Source organism: Callithrix jacchus, chromosome 1 (assembly GCF_049354715.1).
Source record: "Callithrix jacchus isolate 240 chromosome 1, calJac240_pri, whole genome shotgun sequence".
Taxonomy (NCBI): Eukaryota; Metazoa; Chordata; class Mammalia; order Primates; family Cebidae; genus Callithrix; species Callithrix jacchus.
Window position 1 is genome coordinate 86,086,404 of NC_133502.1, and position 13,188 is coordinate 86,099,591.

The 13,188-nt window shown below is 45.7% G+C and overlaps 2 protein-coding genes across 4 annotated transcripts in view; one reads left to right on the top strand and one right to left on the bottom strand.

Moving 5' to 3' along the window:
• The window catches only part of PCSK5 (proprotein convertase subtilisin/kexin type 5), a 470,824-nt gene that overhangs the window by 430,139 nt on the left and 27,497 nt on the right, over positions 1–13,188 (top strand). For all 3 annotated transcript variants that reach the window (XM_078366047.1, XM_078366050.1, XM_078366053.1), the window contains 3 exons: positions 631–826; positions 5,444–5,661; positions 7,605–7,841. In XM_078366047.1, coding sequence (XP_078222173.1) covers positions 631–826; positions 5,444–5,661; positions 7,605–7,841 — 651 coding nt within the window. The remainder of the gene's footprint in view (positions 1–630; positions 827–5,443; positions 5,662–7,604; positions 7,842–13,188) is intronic.
• On the bottom strand, positions 10,532–13,171 carry LOC144578163 (glutathione peroxidase 1-like). The gene is made up of 4 exons (XM_078341306.1): positions 13,163–13,171; positions 11,601–11,693; positions 11,156–11,248; positions 10,532–11,031 (listed from the first exon to the last, which is right to left on the bottom strand). The coding sequence occupies exons 1-4, from the start codon at positions 13,169–13,171 to the stop codon at positions 10,660–10,662; spliced, it is 567 nt and encodes a 188-aa protein (XP_078197432.1). The 3' UTR covers positions 10,532–10,659.

Genomic DNA, 13,188 nt, shown 5'->3' on the forward strand with positions numbered 1-13,188 from the left:
GGATCACCTGAGGTCAGAAGTTCAAGACCTGCCTGGCCAACATGGTGAAACCTTGTCTCTATTAATTATACAAAAATTAGCCAGCATGGTGGTGCACATCTGTGGTCCCAACTACTCAAGAGGCTGAAGTAGGAGAGTGGTTTGAATCCACAAGGTAGAGATTGCAGTGAGCCGAGATCGCTCCAGTACACTCCATCCTGGGAGACAGAGCAAGACTCTGTCTCAAAAAAAAAAAAAAAGGTTGCAACTATGTTACTGTCCTTACAAGATGGGCCCTGGGGAAGCAGAGTATTAATAGATTCTATCAAGCTGGACATGTACAGCTGCTTTACACCAGGAAGACACAGACAGGGTGTTAATAAGACTGATCAGCTGGGCAAAGGGAAGTCCCATCATGACCTACACCTAATATCTGGAGAAAAGGAAAGAAACAGCAAAAGCCTCTTGCTGTGAATTGCCTTTCTAGAAATGTAACTCATCCTGGAGGACTTAGCATTACTGCTAAATATTTTGGTAAGCCTGAATTAAATGCCGGGATACTTTGGTCTTTGGAAAGGCTAAAAAAGGCCATGTCTGCATGGAGAAACACATGATGACTATTCCCATCTTCCCTTTTCCCTGGATTTCTAGGTGCATATCTGTTGGCTCAGGCCTGTGTTTCTTCCTGTCCTCAAGGCACATGGCCCTCTGTAAGGAGCAGGAGATGTGAGAACTGTACAGAGACCTGTGCCGTCTGCTCTGGAGCCAGTCTTTGTGAAAAGTGCCAGATGCAGCCTGGCCACCCTCTCTTCCTCCAGGAAGGCAGGTGCCTCTCCAAGTGCCAGGAGTAAGTTTCCTTTTTTCGTTTACTTCCTGCTTGTAATCACTCTCCTATGTTCCTTCGGCAACAATTCCTTCTTATTTACGGAAAAACTTCTTGCTCGATGAGTGCCCACATAAATGTCCTCTGTTGACTGACATTGCTGTGGGCCACAGCGGACTTATGTGAGGCCAGATGCCCACTTCTCCTTTGTGACTATTTTATGCGTATATTTGTACTTTTATGAAAGGTATGTTCAGGGGCTGGGTGTAGTGGCTCACGCCTGTAATCCCAACACTTCAGGAGGCCAAGGTGGAAGGATCGCCAAGAGTTTGAAACCAGCCTAGGCAGCATAGCAAGATTCCATCTACAAAAAATTGAAAAATTAGCCAGTGGGTGCCTGTAGTTCCAGCTACTTGGGAGGCTGAGGCGGGAGGATCCCTTGAGCCCAGGAGTTCAAGACTGCAGTGAGCTATGATTGTACCACTGCACTCCAGCCTGGATGACAAAGCAGGACCCTGTCTCTTAAAAAAAAAAGTTCTTTTCCTATCTTGTATTAATGATCAACTGTTGTCAGTCTTTTTTCTCCATTACTAAAGTAAGACTGTGATGTGAATCTCTTCTACAGGTTTAAATAGGTGAGACATTAATTTTAATAAATAACACCTGGTTAGTTGTTTATTGATTCCTCCTGGTTTTCTTGGTCTCCTGGTTTGTAATTGCTTTGCTCTCCCTACCAATGGTCCGACCTTCAGAATTTACATAAGAAGAAAGTGGGAAATAGCAAATGCAAAGTCCAGCAAGAAACCTTCAGCAATAAGCAACAGAAATGCCAAGTAGAATGACTGAGACACAACAGGGTGTACTATCTCACAAACAAAAATGTTGGAAGTCCAGTACTGCTCACTTCAGCGGCCAAAAGGCTCATTGGAAAGCCCAGTTTTTCCGTTTTGCTCTTGTACCTTAGTTTATCCACTCTGACTGGCGCCAATGCTGAGCCCACACTGTCCGTCTCTGCTCCGGACCCTGTGGCCCCATGCAGCCACGACCAGGGCCAGGAGAGGTGATGTTTCCTTTTGTTGATCTTTTTCTTGAGAGAAAAGAAAATTTCCACAGACTTCCCTTCTGATATCAGTAGCAAGAATGCATCACTAATACCTCCCTAAATCAATCTTTGGCAAAAGCATGAAAACATAAGGACTGGACTGGCTTAGCCTGAATAAGCTTCACCCCCGAACACCCAAATCAGAACACTGACATCCATGAAGAATGGAGAGAGGGAGGCAGAAAATGAATTTGGGAAAATAACTGGCAGTGTCTACTTTAAGGAGTTAGAATTCTCATTTGCCCTCTTATTAGAAGAATTTGATTAAAACAACACCTGTTTCCTAATGACGTATTTGTTTTCATTACTGAGACGGACTCCGTAGAGTATAAATATAAGCTATGGTATTTACACTCAAAAAGCATCCAATCTAGTGTAGAAGCCAAGCATATTCAGTTCAATAACACAGACACATATTTAGCACCAACTAGGTGTAAAAATTGATACTGATACAATATCAATGTATTGTATTGTGGATGTGTAGCTCAGTGGAGTTTATTCTTCTACCAACAATTGATATTGGTATTGATATTGATGTGGGAAGCTAAGTTAAAACCAAGTGCAGGAAGTCTGGGTCTGCAAAAGCCTTACGATCCAGTAAGAGGTTTATATCAGTCAGCATCATACTTCTCAGGGCCTTAATATATAAAGAGGTAAGAGATTCCAAAGGAAAAAACATTTTAAATCCCCATACTTTTAATGCTTGCAATGTCCAGGTATTGTGCAAAGAGCTTTAAATGTATGATCCCATTAATTCTCAGAAGAATTCTCTTATCCACATACTATATTATTTTCCCTCATTTCACAGATGAGGAAAATAATATTAGGCTCGATTTTATCCATCGAATACGTGGTATGGCCAGAATTTGAACCAAACCTCTCTGGCATTGACGTCCAGATGCTTAACTATCACTCAATGCTGCCTTCTTGTACAATTGAGTATTTTTTAAAATCACAACTTTATTGAGATATAAAAGTGTATAATTCAATAGTTTTTAGTATATTCACAGTTATACAACCATTATAATAATCAATTTTAGAATCTTTTCATCAACCCAGAAAGAAACCCTATACCCTTTTAGCTGTTATTCCCGCTTTTTCCATTTCCCCAGCCCTAAGTAACCACTAATCTCTATAGATTCGCTATTCTTGGGCATTTCCCTATAAATGGGCTTGTATAAAATGTGTTCTTTTAGCCAACCGTGGTGGCCATGGTGCACACCTATATTCCCAGCTATCAGGAGCCCAAGACTGGAGAATTGCTTGAGCCCAGGAGTTCAAGGCCAGCCTAGGCAACATAGCAAGACCCTTCTCTGAAAACAAAAACAAAACATATAAAACCAAAAAGACAAAACATGTTTTGTTGTTGTTGTTTTTTTTTTTTTTTTTTTGGTGATCGACTTTTTGACTTAGCATGCTGTTTTCCAGCTTCATCCCCAGCTGGGTATTTGAGCTTGATGGTCACTAGTTCTTGGAGGATTTTGTCCAGCAGAGAATGGAGGAAGGGTAGCAAAGCATCAGAGTAAGAGAACCCGGGTGACAAGGCAGGTCAGGAAACTCCCAGTCCTCCTTCCCTAGCAACCGAGCTCCATCCCACCCAGCAAAATCAGCCAAGTGTTACAATGAAGCAAAGGTGAATGAAGGTCAGGGATCCTAAAGGTCAGGATCAGAGTCAGTCATTGCTTTCTCAGTGGCAGGATTGAACTCCTTGTCATTATTATTGCCTTATTTATTTAATCATTACCTTTTTCAACTCTCTCTTGGATTCTTTGAATGTTCCAGGAATTGCTAAAGCATTGAAACAAGGAAGAAAGAGATGCATTTTGCTTTACTCCAGTTAGCTGATTGCTCAACGTTTTTTTCCTCTGCGTCTGGGTTGAACCATTCTCATGGAACCATGGGACACTATGAAGATATACAGCCATCAAGAGAGTCTATATTTTTTGAGCAGTAGGAAAGTTACTAGCGTGGCCTAGGAATACTGCAGAATTACGAGCATATGTCGTCCTGTTATGGGTAGGGTGATCTGATTATGGCAGAATCCCTCATCTTTGTGTTTACAGAAAAAAAGAAAACCAACAACAGAAGACACAGAGTCTGAGGAACATATAATATCCAGTTTATCTCAGGAAGCTTTATTGCTATTTCTAAGAATCAGCCTTTGGGTGTGATCCATCCTAGAACAGCAATAATATTTATAACAGAAATATAACCTGCAATGGCACAGCATCCAGATATTCAGAGTTATTTATAAGTTAGCAAATATAGTATTTATTCATGAAAAAAAGTGTTTTTTTTTCTGAGATGGAGTCTTGCCCTGTCGCCCAGGCTGGAGTTTAGTGGCATGATCTCGGCTCATTGCAACCTCCGCTTCACAAATTCAAGTGATTCTCCTGCCTCAGCCTCCCAAGTAGCTGAGATTACAAGTGCCTGCCACCATGCCTGGCTAATTTTTTTTTTTTTTCAATATCTTTAGTAGAGACAGAGTTTCACCATGTTGGCCAGGCTGGTCTTGAACTCCTGACCTTGTGATCCACCCGCCTCAGCCTCCCAAAATTCTGGGATTACAGGCATGAGCCACCACACCTGGCCAAAAAAAATGTTTTAACAGTAATATATATCTTTTTTTTTTTTTGAGACAAAGTTTCACTCTTGTTGCCCAGGCTGAAATGCAATGGCGTAATCTCCGCTCACTGCAACCTCCGCCTCCTGGGTTCAAGCAATTCTGAAGCCTCAGCCTCCCAAGTAGCTGGAATTACAGGTGCCCGCCCCCATACCCAGCTAATTGTTTGTATTTTTGGTAGAGATGGGGTTTCACCATGTTGGCCAGGTTGGTCTTGAACTCCTGACCTCAGGTGATCCACCCACCCTGGCCTCCCAAAGTGCTGGAATTACAGCCATGAGTCACCCTACCCGACCCACTGTAGCTTTTTTAAATCTTAGTAACAACTTTTTTTTTTTTTTTTTTTGAGATAGAGTCTCTCTCTGTCACCCAGACTGGAGTGCAGTGGCTCGATCTCTGCTCACTGCAACCTCCCCTCCCAGGTTCTAGTGATTCTCCTGTCTCAGCCTCCACAGTAGCTGGGATTATAGGCACGCACCACCATGCCCAGCAAATTTTTGTATTTTTTAGTAGAGATGGGGTTTCACCGTCTTGGCCAGGATGGTCTCCATCTCCTGTCCTTGAGATCCACCCACCTCAGGCTCCCAAAGTGCTGAGATTATAGGCGTGAGCCATCTGGCCTGGCCAGTAGCTATCTTTTGAAGGAATAGAATGGGAGGCAAGTTTGCCCTAAGCACTTCCCAGCTTGACTTTCCCCTTTGGCTTAGTGATATTAGCGTCCCAAAATTTATTCTCCTTTCACAAGAATAATGCCTGTCCTTTTCCTTTCATTTTTCTGAATGTTCTTTTTCACTTCCTCATAAATCCATGGATGCCTCTCAGCTGATAACAGCAGCAGCCCTTTTGTTTTTAGCCCTAATTCCTTTCCCCCAGGAATGAATCACTTCTCCAGCTGTGCTCTCTCTTCCTTCCACAGGGGCTTCTATGCAGAAGACGGCGTATGCGAACGCTGTAGCTCTCCTTGCAGAACGTGTGAAGGCAATGCCACCAACTGCCATTCTTGTGAAGGAGCCCTCATCCTGCACCACGGAGTGTGCCAGGAAACCTGCCCCGAGAGGCACGTGGCTGTGGAGGGGGTGTGCAAGCACTGCCCAGAGATGTGTCAGGACTGCATCCATGAGAAAACATGCAAAGGTACCTGGGAGCTTTCCACAGGAGAGCCAGGCTCTACTGAGCCACCCGGTGGGGCTGATTATCTGAGGGTGGATGGCAAAGAGCTGCAGGAACCATTGAGGGTGGGATACACCCTTTTCATTATGGATGCTGCAAGCTAAGACAAGCAAGAGCCCCTTTCTGCATGATTTCTTACACACACTCACATGTACACACAGCAGGTATGCAAGTGCTATCCTAAGTGCTAGAGATACAGAGAAAAACTTAATGTTCCCTTTGTTTGATTTTTGGGTTTTGAGATGGAGTTTCACTCCTGTCGCAGAGGCTGGAGTACAATGGTGAGATCTCAGCTCACCGCAAACTCTGCCTCCTGGATTCAAGTGATCCTCCTGCCTCAGCCTCCTGAGTAGCTGGGATTACAGTGCCCACCACCATGTCCAGCTAATTTTGTATTTTCAGTAGAGATGGGGTTTCTCCATGTTGGTCAAGCTGGTCTCAAACTCCTTACCTCAGGTGATCCAGCTGCCTCAGTCTCCCAAAGTGCTGGGATTGCAGGCATGAGCCACTGCGCCCAGCTGTTCCCATCTTTTTGAACATAAAATCTTACAGACTGCTAGTAAACCACAAAACACACAAGTAGCAAGAAAATTGAAATTGTTTGGCCAGGTACAGTGGCTCATGCCTATAATCCCAGCACTTTGGAAGGCAGAGACGGGAGGATTACCTGGGGTCAGGAGTTCAAGCAGTCTGGCTAATGTGGTGAAATCCTGTGTCTACTAAAAACAAATATACAGAGCATGGTGGTGCATGCCAGTAGTCCCCGCTACTCGGGAGGCTGAGGCCGAAGAATCACTTGAACCGGGAGGTGGAGGTTACAGTGAGCCGAGATTCCACCATTGTACTCCAGCCTGGTGTCAGAGTGAGACGCCTCAAAAAAAAAAAAGAAAAAAGAAACTGGGTGTGGTGGGGGTGCCTATAGTCCTAGCTACTCCAGAGGCTGAGGCAGGAGAATTGCTTGAACCCGGGAGGCAGAGGTTGCAGTGAGCCAAGATCACACCTTTGCACTCCAGCCTGGGCAACAAGAGCAACACTCAGTCTAAAAAGAAGAAAACTACAATTGTTAAAAAGGGTAAGAAAAAAAAAGTTTGGGCTATGACTGAGATGACCACTCTGGCTATGAACAAGTTTTGTTGTTTTATTCCTCAGGAATTATCTCCCCCAAAAAGCTGTTCAACTTCCTCTCCAGAATAATAATACAGACTGATTTAACTGATGCTGCCCTATCCAAAATGTTCTCTTGGTGTGACCTCAAGTGTTTTCCAGGATTCCCTCCAAAGTAGGAAAATGAACACAAATAAAATAAACCCACAACGTATTCTTCACACTGATCAAATCTTTATTCATTGTGGTACCTGAACAATGAATGAAAAGTTAATCCAACCATTCCTGAACTGCTTTCTGTATTGAACAGTGTGAAGTTCTCAATACAACTTTTAAAATCTCAATACAACTTTTAAATTCTCAATACAACTTTTAAAATCTGTTCATGCTTTTCGGGTTTTTCAAACAATACCACCAGCCTCTCAGCTCTCCCAGTCTTTTGCAGCATTGCAAATTTTTGCACCTCCAAAGGGCAGACCATTTCAGTGTGTTTAAGTCCAGCACCATCTAATATGGTCACCATGTGTAGCCTCCCACTATCAAGCCAGGGCTTGTGAGATATCAAGTCTATATCTTATGCTTACCCTTCCCCTCCTGGCAGGTGGTGGTGGTGGGGGGGCAGGGAAGAGTAAGCATAAGATATAGACTTGATATCTCATAAGATATAGACCCTGGCAGGTGGGGGAAGGGTAAGCATACTCTGAAGTCAAATCAACCAGAGAGCTGAGGGAGGAGCTCACCCACTGCAGAAACAATGTATTCCTTTCCCCCAGAGATAACTTGCTGCTTCCTCCTTTCCCCAGAGTGCATGCCTGAGTTCTTCCTGCACAATGATGTGTGCCACCAGTCCTGTCCCCGTGGCTCCTATGCAGACTCACGCCACTGTGTCCCCTGCCATAAAGACTGCCTGGAGTGCAGTGGCCCCAACGCTGACGACTGCAAGCTCTGTCTTGAGCATTCCTGGGTCCTCTACGATGGGCTGTGCTTGGAGGAGTGTCCGGCAGGAACCTATTATGAAAAAGAGACTAAGGAGTGCAGAGGTAAAGACTTCTGGGATTCAAAATAGGCTCCAAGGTTTGCACAATTCCAGCCCAGGCCCAGCCCCAGAGCTGTCATCTCAATCTTTTTATTTTTGAGACAAGGTCTCCCGCTGCTGCCCAGGCTCAAGTTTAGTAGTACAGACATGGCTCACTGAAGCCTCCGTCTCGTGGGCTCAAGTGATCCTCCCACCTCAGTCTCCAGAGTTGCTGGGGATATAGAGATGATGTCTCAGAATGTTGCCCAGGCTGGTCTTGAACTCCTGGCTTCATCAAGCAATCCAGCCTTCCAAAGTGCTGGGATTATTAGGTGTGAGCCACCATGTCCAGCCCATCTCATCCTTTACCTCCTCACTCAAGGAGTCATTATTTTGAATCGGTTGTAAATTTTCTTTTAAATGAATCTCTCATAAGCTTTGTACAGGTAACTTTTATTAGTGACAAATCACATGGACCTTCCTCACAACAGTGGCTATGAACTGCTGATCAAAATAACATTCTCACATGAAGATTTACAGCACAGAGGAGGAATCTTCAAAAGTCACCCAAGAGTTTTCTTGAAATGTTAAGCCATTAAAAGTATATAGCACAAGCAAACTGTGCCATCATAAAAGACTTTCTCGGTGCCTCTTGTCTTTCTCCATGGTTTTTTGTTGTTGTTGTTTGTTTTTTGAGACAGAGTCTCACTCTGTTGGCTAGAGTGCGGTGGCATGATCTCAGCTCACTACAACCTCCGCCTCCTGGGTTCAAGCGATTCTCCTGCCTCAGGCTACTGAGTAGCTGGGACTATAGGCGTGTGCCACTGTGCCGGGCTTATTTCATATTTTTAGTAAAGATGGGGTTTCACTATGTTGTCTAGGCTGGTCTCCAATGCCTGACCTCAAGTGATTCACCCACCTCAGCCTCCGAAAGTGCTGGGATTACAGGTGTGAGCCACTGCACTTGGCCCATGTTTTTTGTTGTTTTTGAGATGGAGTCTTGCTCTGTTGCCCAGGCTGGAGTGCAGTGGCATGATCTCAGCTCACTGCAACCTCCACCTCCTGGGTTCAAGTGATTCTCCTGCCTCAGCCTCCTGAGTAACTGAGACTACAGGCATGCACCACCACACCCAGCTAATTTTTGTATTTTTAGTAGAAACAGGATTTCACCATGTTGACCAGGCTGGTCTCGAACGCCTGACCTCAAGTAATCCGCCCTCCCCGGCCTCCCCCTTATATTTTAACTCCGCATGAATCATTTGCCTCTTATTCATTATCAAGGGACAGGAAAATAAGTTATGCATTACTAGAATTCTCTAGCAAGTGAGAGAAATGTGTGGTCAGGGGGCTTTTCCAGAGCCCCAGGATCTACTCCGATAAGGCAGCCAGCAGCCCTTCACCCCTCTATGTCACCCCCAAGCAAACACAAGATAGATGTCCAGAGGCAGTTCCCCTAACAAGAGTGACCTTCCACTGAGAAACCCTGGGACACCCACGCCCTAGGACATACTCAGGGGAAGGTTTTTGGTAGGACATGAAGATGTGTCTCAGTCCTGAAGGCTTTCTGCTCCAGTCTTGTGATTCGGATACCCCTTTTTGTGTGTTTTATATAAAGCATTATTTAGTGTTAATGTCCTACCTGCTCACAGGTGAAAAACCATGGACATCAAGGCTGTGCCCACATGCAGAACAGGTGGGCATTCGGGGGTCTGGAGATGGCTTCTGGGAGGTGACAAACTCAGCCACAGGCCTTTGGCGCCATCATGCCTGTGTGAGGGCAGAAACTCAGGGTGAACTTCCTGCCTTTCTCTGATGTTCAATAATGAAAGTAATTTACCATACAGGGAGCTTTACAGGTCTCAGAGCATGTTTTCTTAATTTACGTGATTTAATGATCTTGAAAAAGGCACCTGGTTGCTCATTGAAATCACCTGGACAGCTCTAAAAACCACAGATTCCTGCACCCAACATTTTAATTCCTCCTCCCACCCCCAGTAATTCTGATGCTTACTGTGAGTTGAGAGTCACTGAGGTATATGGCAATTTTCTCCATTTTTCTGAGAAGGAAATAGACGCTTTAAGAAGCTAAGCACCTGCTCAATGTGACCCTGCTAGTGAGGACAGAGTTGGAAACTCACTTGATGTGTCTCCCTACAATGTGATTGCACTTTGTAGCAGACCAAAGGGAGGAAAAGGAATGTGGTCTTGGAAGAAACACAGAGACAACCTGACTTTCCAGAGAGATGACACAAAGAACCCGATCTGAAAATTAAGATTTGGTGAGGTGTAGAAAAGCATTTAGAATGAAGCAATCTCAGCTGGGGATGGTGGCACGCATCTGTAATCTCAACACTTTGGGAGGCCAAAGCTGGAGCATCATTTGAGTCCAGAAATTTGAGACCTGCCTGGGCAACATAGCAAGACCCTATTTCTTAAAAAACAGTAATAATATAAAAATTAGCCAGATGTGGTGGTGTGTACCTGTGGTCCCAGCTACTCAAGAGACTGAGATGGGCGATCGCTTTGGCCTGGGAGGTCAATGCTTCAGTGAGCCATGATCACATCACTGTTTTTTGTGTTTTTTTGTGTGTGTTTTTTTGTTTTCTTTTCTGCTAACACCTGGCACTTTATTAGTGGGGAAACTCGCCTTGGTCTGGCAGAGAGACTGGGATGGACAGGACCCATTCTCTAGGGGGTATTTTCTGGAAGGCCCATTCTCTAGGGGGTATTTTCTGGAAGATCAGGTGTTCCTCCTTGTTGGTTTAGAGGAAACACCCTCATAGATGAAAATCCCCCAGAGAGCAGTGCTACAACTGCCAGGCAGCCGAGGTAGGAGGGGCGCCCTAGGCACAGCTGGGCCCTTGGGACAGCAGGGCTTCGATGTCAGGCTCGATGTCAATGGTCTGGAAGCGGCGGCTGTACCTGCGCACAGGAACACTGTCAGGGCCCACCAGGAACTTCTCAAAGTTCCATGCAACGTCATTTCGGCATACCAGAGACCAGGTGATGAGCTTGGGGTCTGTCATGAGCTCAGTGGCATCGTCGCTGGGCGCTGGCAGGGCCTCCCGAAGGAAGGCGAAGAGAGGGTACAACCCCGCACCATTCACCTCGCACTTCTCGAAGAGCATGAAGTTGGGCTCGAACCCACCACCAGGTCGGACGTACTTGAGGGAATTCAAAATCTCTTCGTTCTTCGCGTTCTCCTGATGTCCAAACTGGTTGGACGGGAAGCCGAGTACCACAAGGTCCGGCCCCGAGGCACCGCTGCAGCTCGTTCATCTGGGTGTAGTCCTGGACCGTGGTGCCTCAGAGGGACGCCACATTCTCGATAAGCAGTACCTTGTCCCGCAGGGAATCCAGGCTCACAGGCTCACTGCCGGCCAGTGGGCGCGCCAAGAAGGTGTATACCGACTGGGCGGCAGCCGCCGCCACCTAGAAAACAGAGCAAGACAAGACCCTGTTTTCTTTTCTATTCTTTTTTTTTTGAGACGGAGTTTCGCTCTTGTTACCCAGGCTGGAGTGGTGCAATGGCGCGATCTCGCCTTACCGCAACCTCCGCCGCCTGGGTTCAAGCAATTCTCCTGCCTCAGCCTCCTGAGTAGCTGGAATTACAGGCACGTGCCACCATGCCCAGCTAATTTTTTTGTATTTTTAGTAGAGATGGGGTTTCACCATGTTGACCGGGATGGTCTCGATCTCTCGACCTTGTGATCCACCCGCCTCAGCCTCCCAAAGTGCTGGGATTACAGGCTTAAGCCACCGCACCCGGCCCGATAAGCAGCACCTTGTCCAGCAGGAACCCAGGCTCACAAGATCCCCGCTGGCCAGCGGGCCGAGCCAAGAAGGCATACACCGACTGGGCAGCCACTGCCGCTGCCTGGAAAACAGAGCAAGACCCTGTTTTCAGCCAACCAATCAATCTCTAAGCAGGATCTTCTCTAAGAAACACAAGAACTTTAGATCCATTCTGATCACCCAGATTATCCCTTAATAGATAGTACAGACACCTCTAAAAGTCTCATACATTTCCTGAGGCACTGGGACAGAAGTAGTGAGGCAGTTGCTGAGGTCCTGGGTTCAACTCCTGATACTACTTAGCATAAGTGACTTGGTATCTCCAACCCAATTTCCTGATTTAGATAAAATGAGAGGATAATATAAACAACAATAATACCATGCATCTGTTCACCCAGGGAAGGCTTACTGGGGGCTTGCTATGTGCCATGTGCTCTTTCAGGCCTGGGGAACAGCAGGGAGTGAGACAAAAAGAGTCTCTGCCTTCATAGAACTCACATTCTATTAGGGAAGACCATAAGCCAAGAATAAAAATAAGGCAAAGGGGCAGGACACGAAGATTGGTAGAATGGAAATAAAACTTGAGATGTCTTAAAAGATTTCATTGAGAAAGGGAGGATGCAAACCCTGCACGCATCTGGGAGAAGAGAATTCCAGGCAGAGAGAACAGCAACTACTAAAACCCAGAGATGGTCTGCCTGGTGCAATGGCTCATGCCTGTAATCCCAGCCCTTCAGAAGGCCAAGGCAGGAAACTCACTTGGAGCCAGGAGTTCAAGACCAGCCTGGGCAGCAAAGTGAAGCCCCATCTCTATTTTTTTTTTTGAGACAGGGTTTCACTCTGTCACCCAGGCTGGAGTACAGTGGTACAATCACAGCTCACTGCAGCCTTGACCTCCTGGGCTCAGGTGATCCTTCTACCTCAGCCTCCTTAGTAGCTGTGACTACAGGCCCACATCACCATGCTAATTTTTGTGATTTTTTTGTAGAGACTGTTTCACCATGTTGCTCAGGCTGCTCTCGAACTCCTGAGCTCAAGCAATCCACCCACTTTGGACTCCTAAAGTGCTAGGATTTCAGGCGTGAGCCACTGCACCCGGCTCCCATTTCTAATTAAATTTAAAAAAAGAAAAGAAAAAGAAAACCTAGAGATGAAAGTGAATTGTTATTTATCTTTGTCTAGCAAATACTTACTGAGTCCTGCTATATGCCAGGCCCTCTCACAGGCACTATGTATTCAAAAATAAATGCAAAAGGGACCTTTATTGGTCAACAGACAGTTAAATACATTCCAGCAACTGCTGTACTTGTGATGAGCTCAAGGTAAGTGAGGTAAGTGGAGGACCATAACAGGTGTTAAGCTGGTGGAAAAGGTGCTGTTACAGAATGGCTTGTTATTATTTTGTTGCAGTTTGAGTAATTATAGTGAGCCTTACTAATATTTCTGAGGTGGCCGTTGCATGAAGGCACTTCCTGGATACCACAGGGAAAATAAAATAATTTTCTCTCATTTTGCAAAAGAATGGTCCACCCCAGAGTTCAAGGGCTGTACCCAACTCATGGCCCCACACCCTTGGC

Bases quoted from the DNA above. Each gene is read 5' to 3' on its own strand.
- LOC144578163 (XM_078341306.1), bottom strand. The intron at 11,249-11,600 runs GTGCTGCTTATC...TCTGTTTTCTAG, and splicing joins CTGGGTTCCTGCTGGACAAG to GTGGCGGCGGCTGCCGCCCA. The intron at 11,032-11,155 runs GTACTGCTTATC...CCGTCCAACCAG, and splicing joins TGGATTCCCTGCGGGACAAG to TTTGGACATCAGGAGAACGC.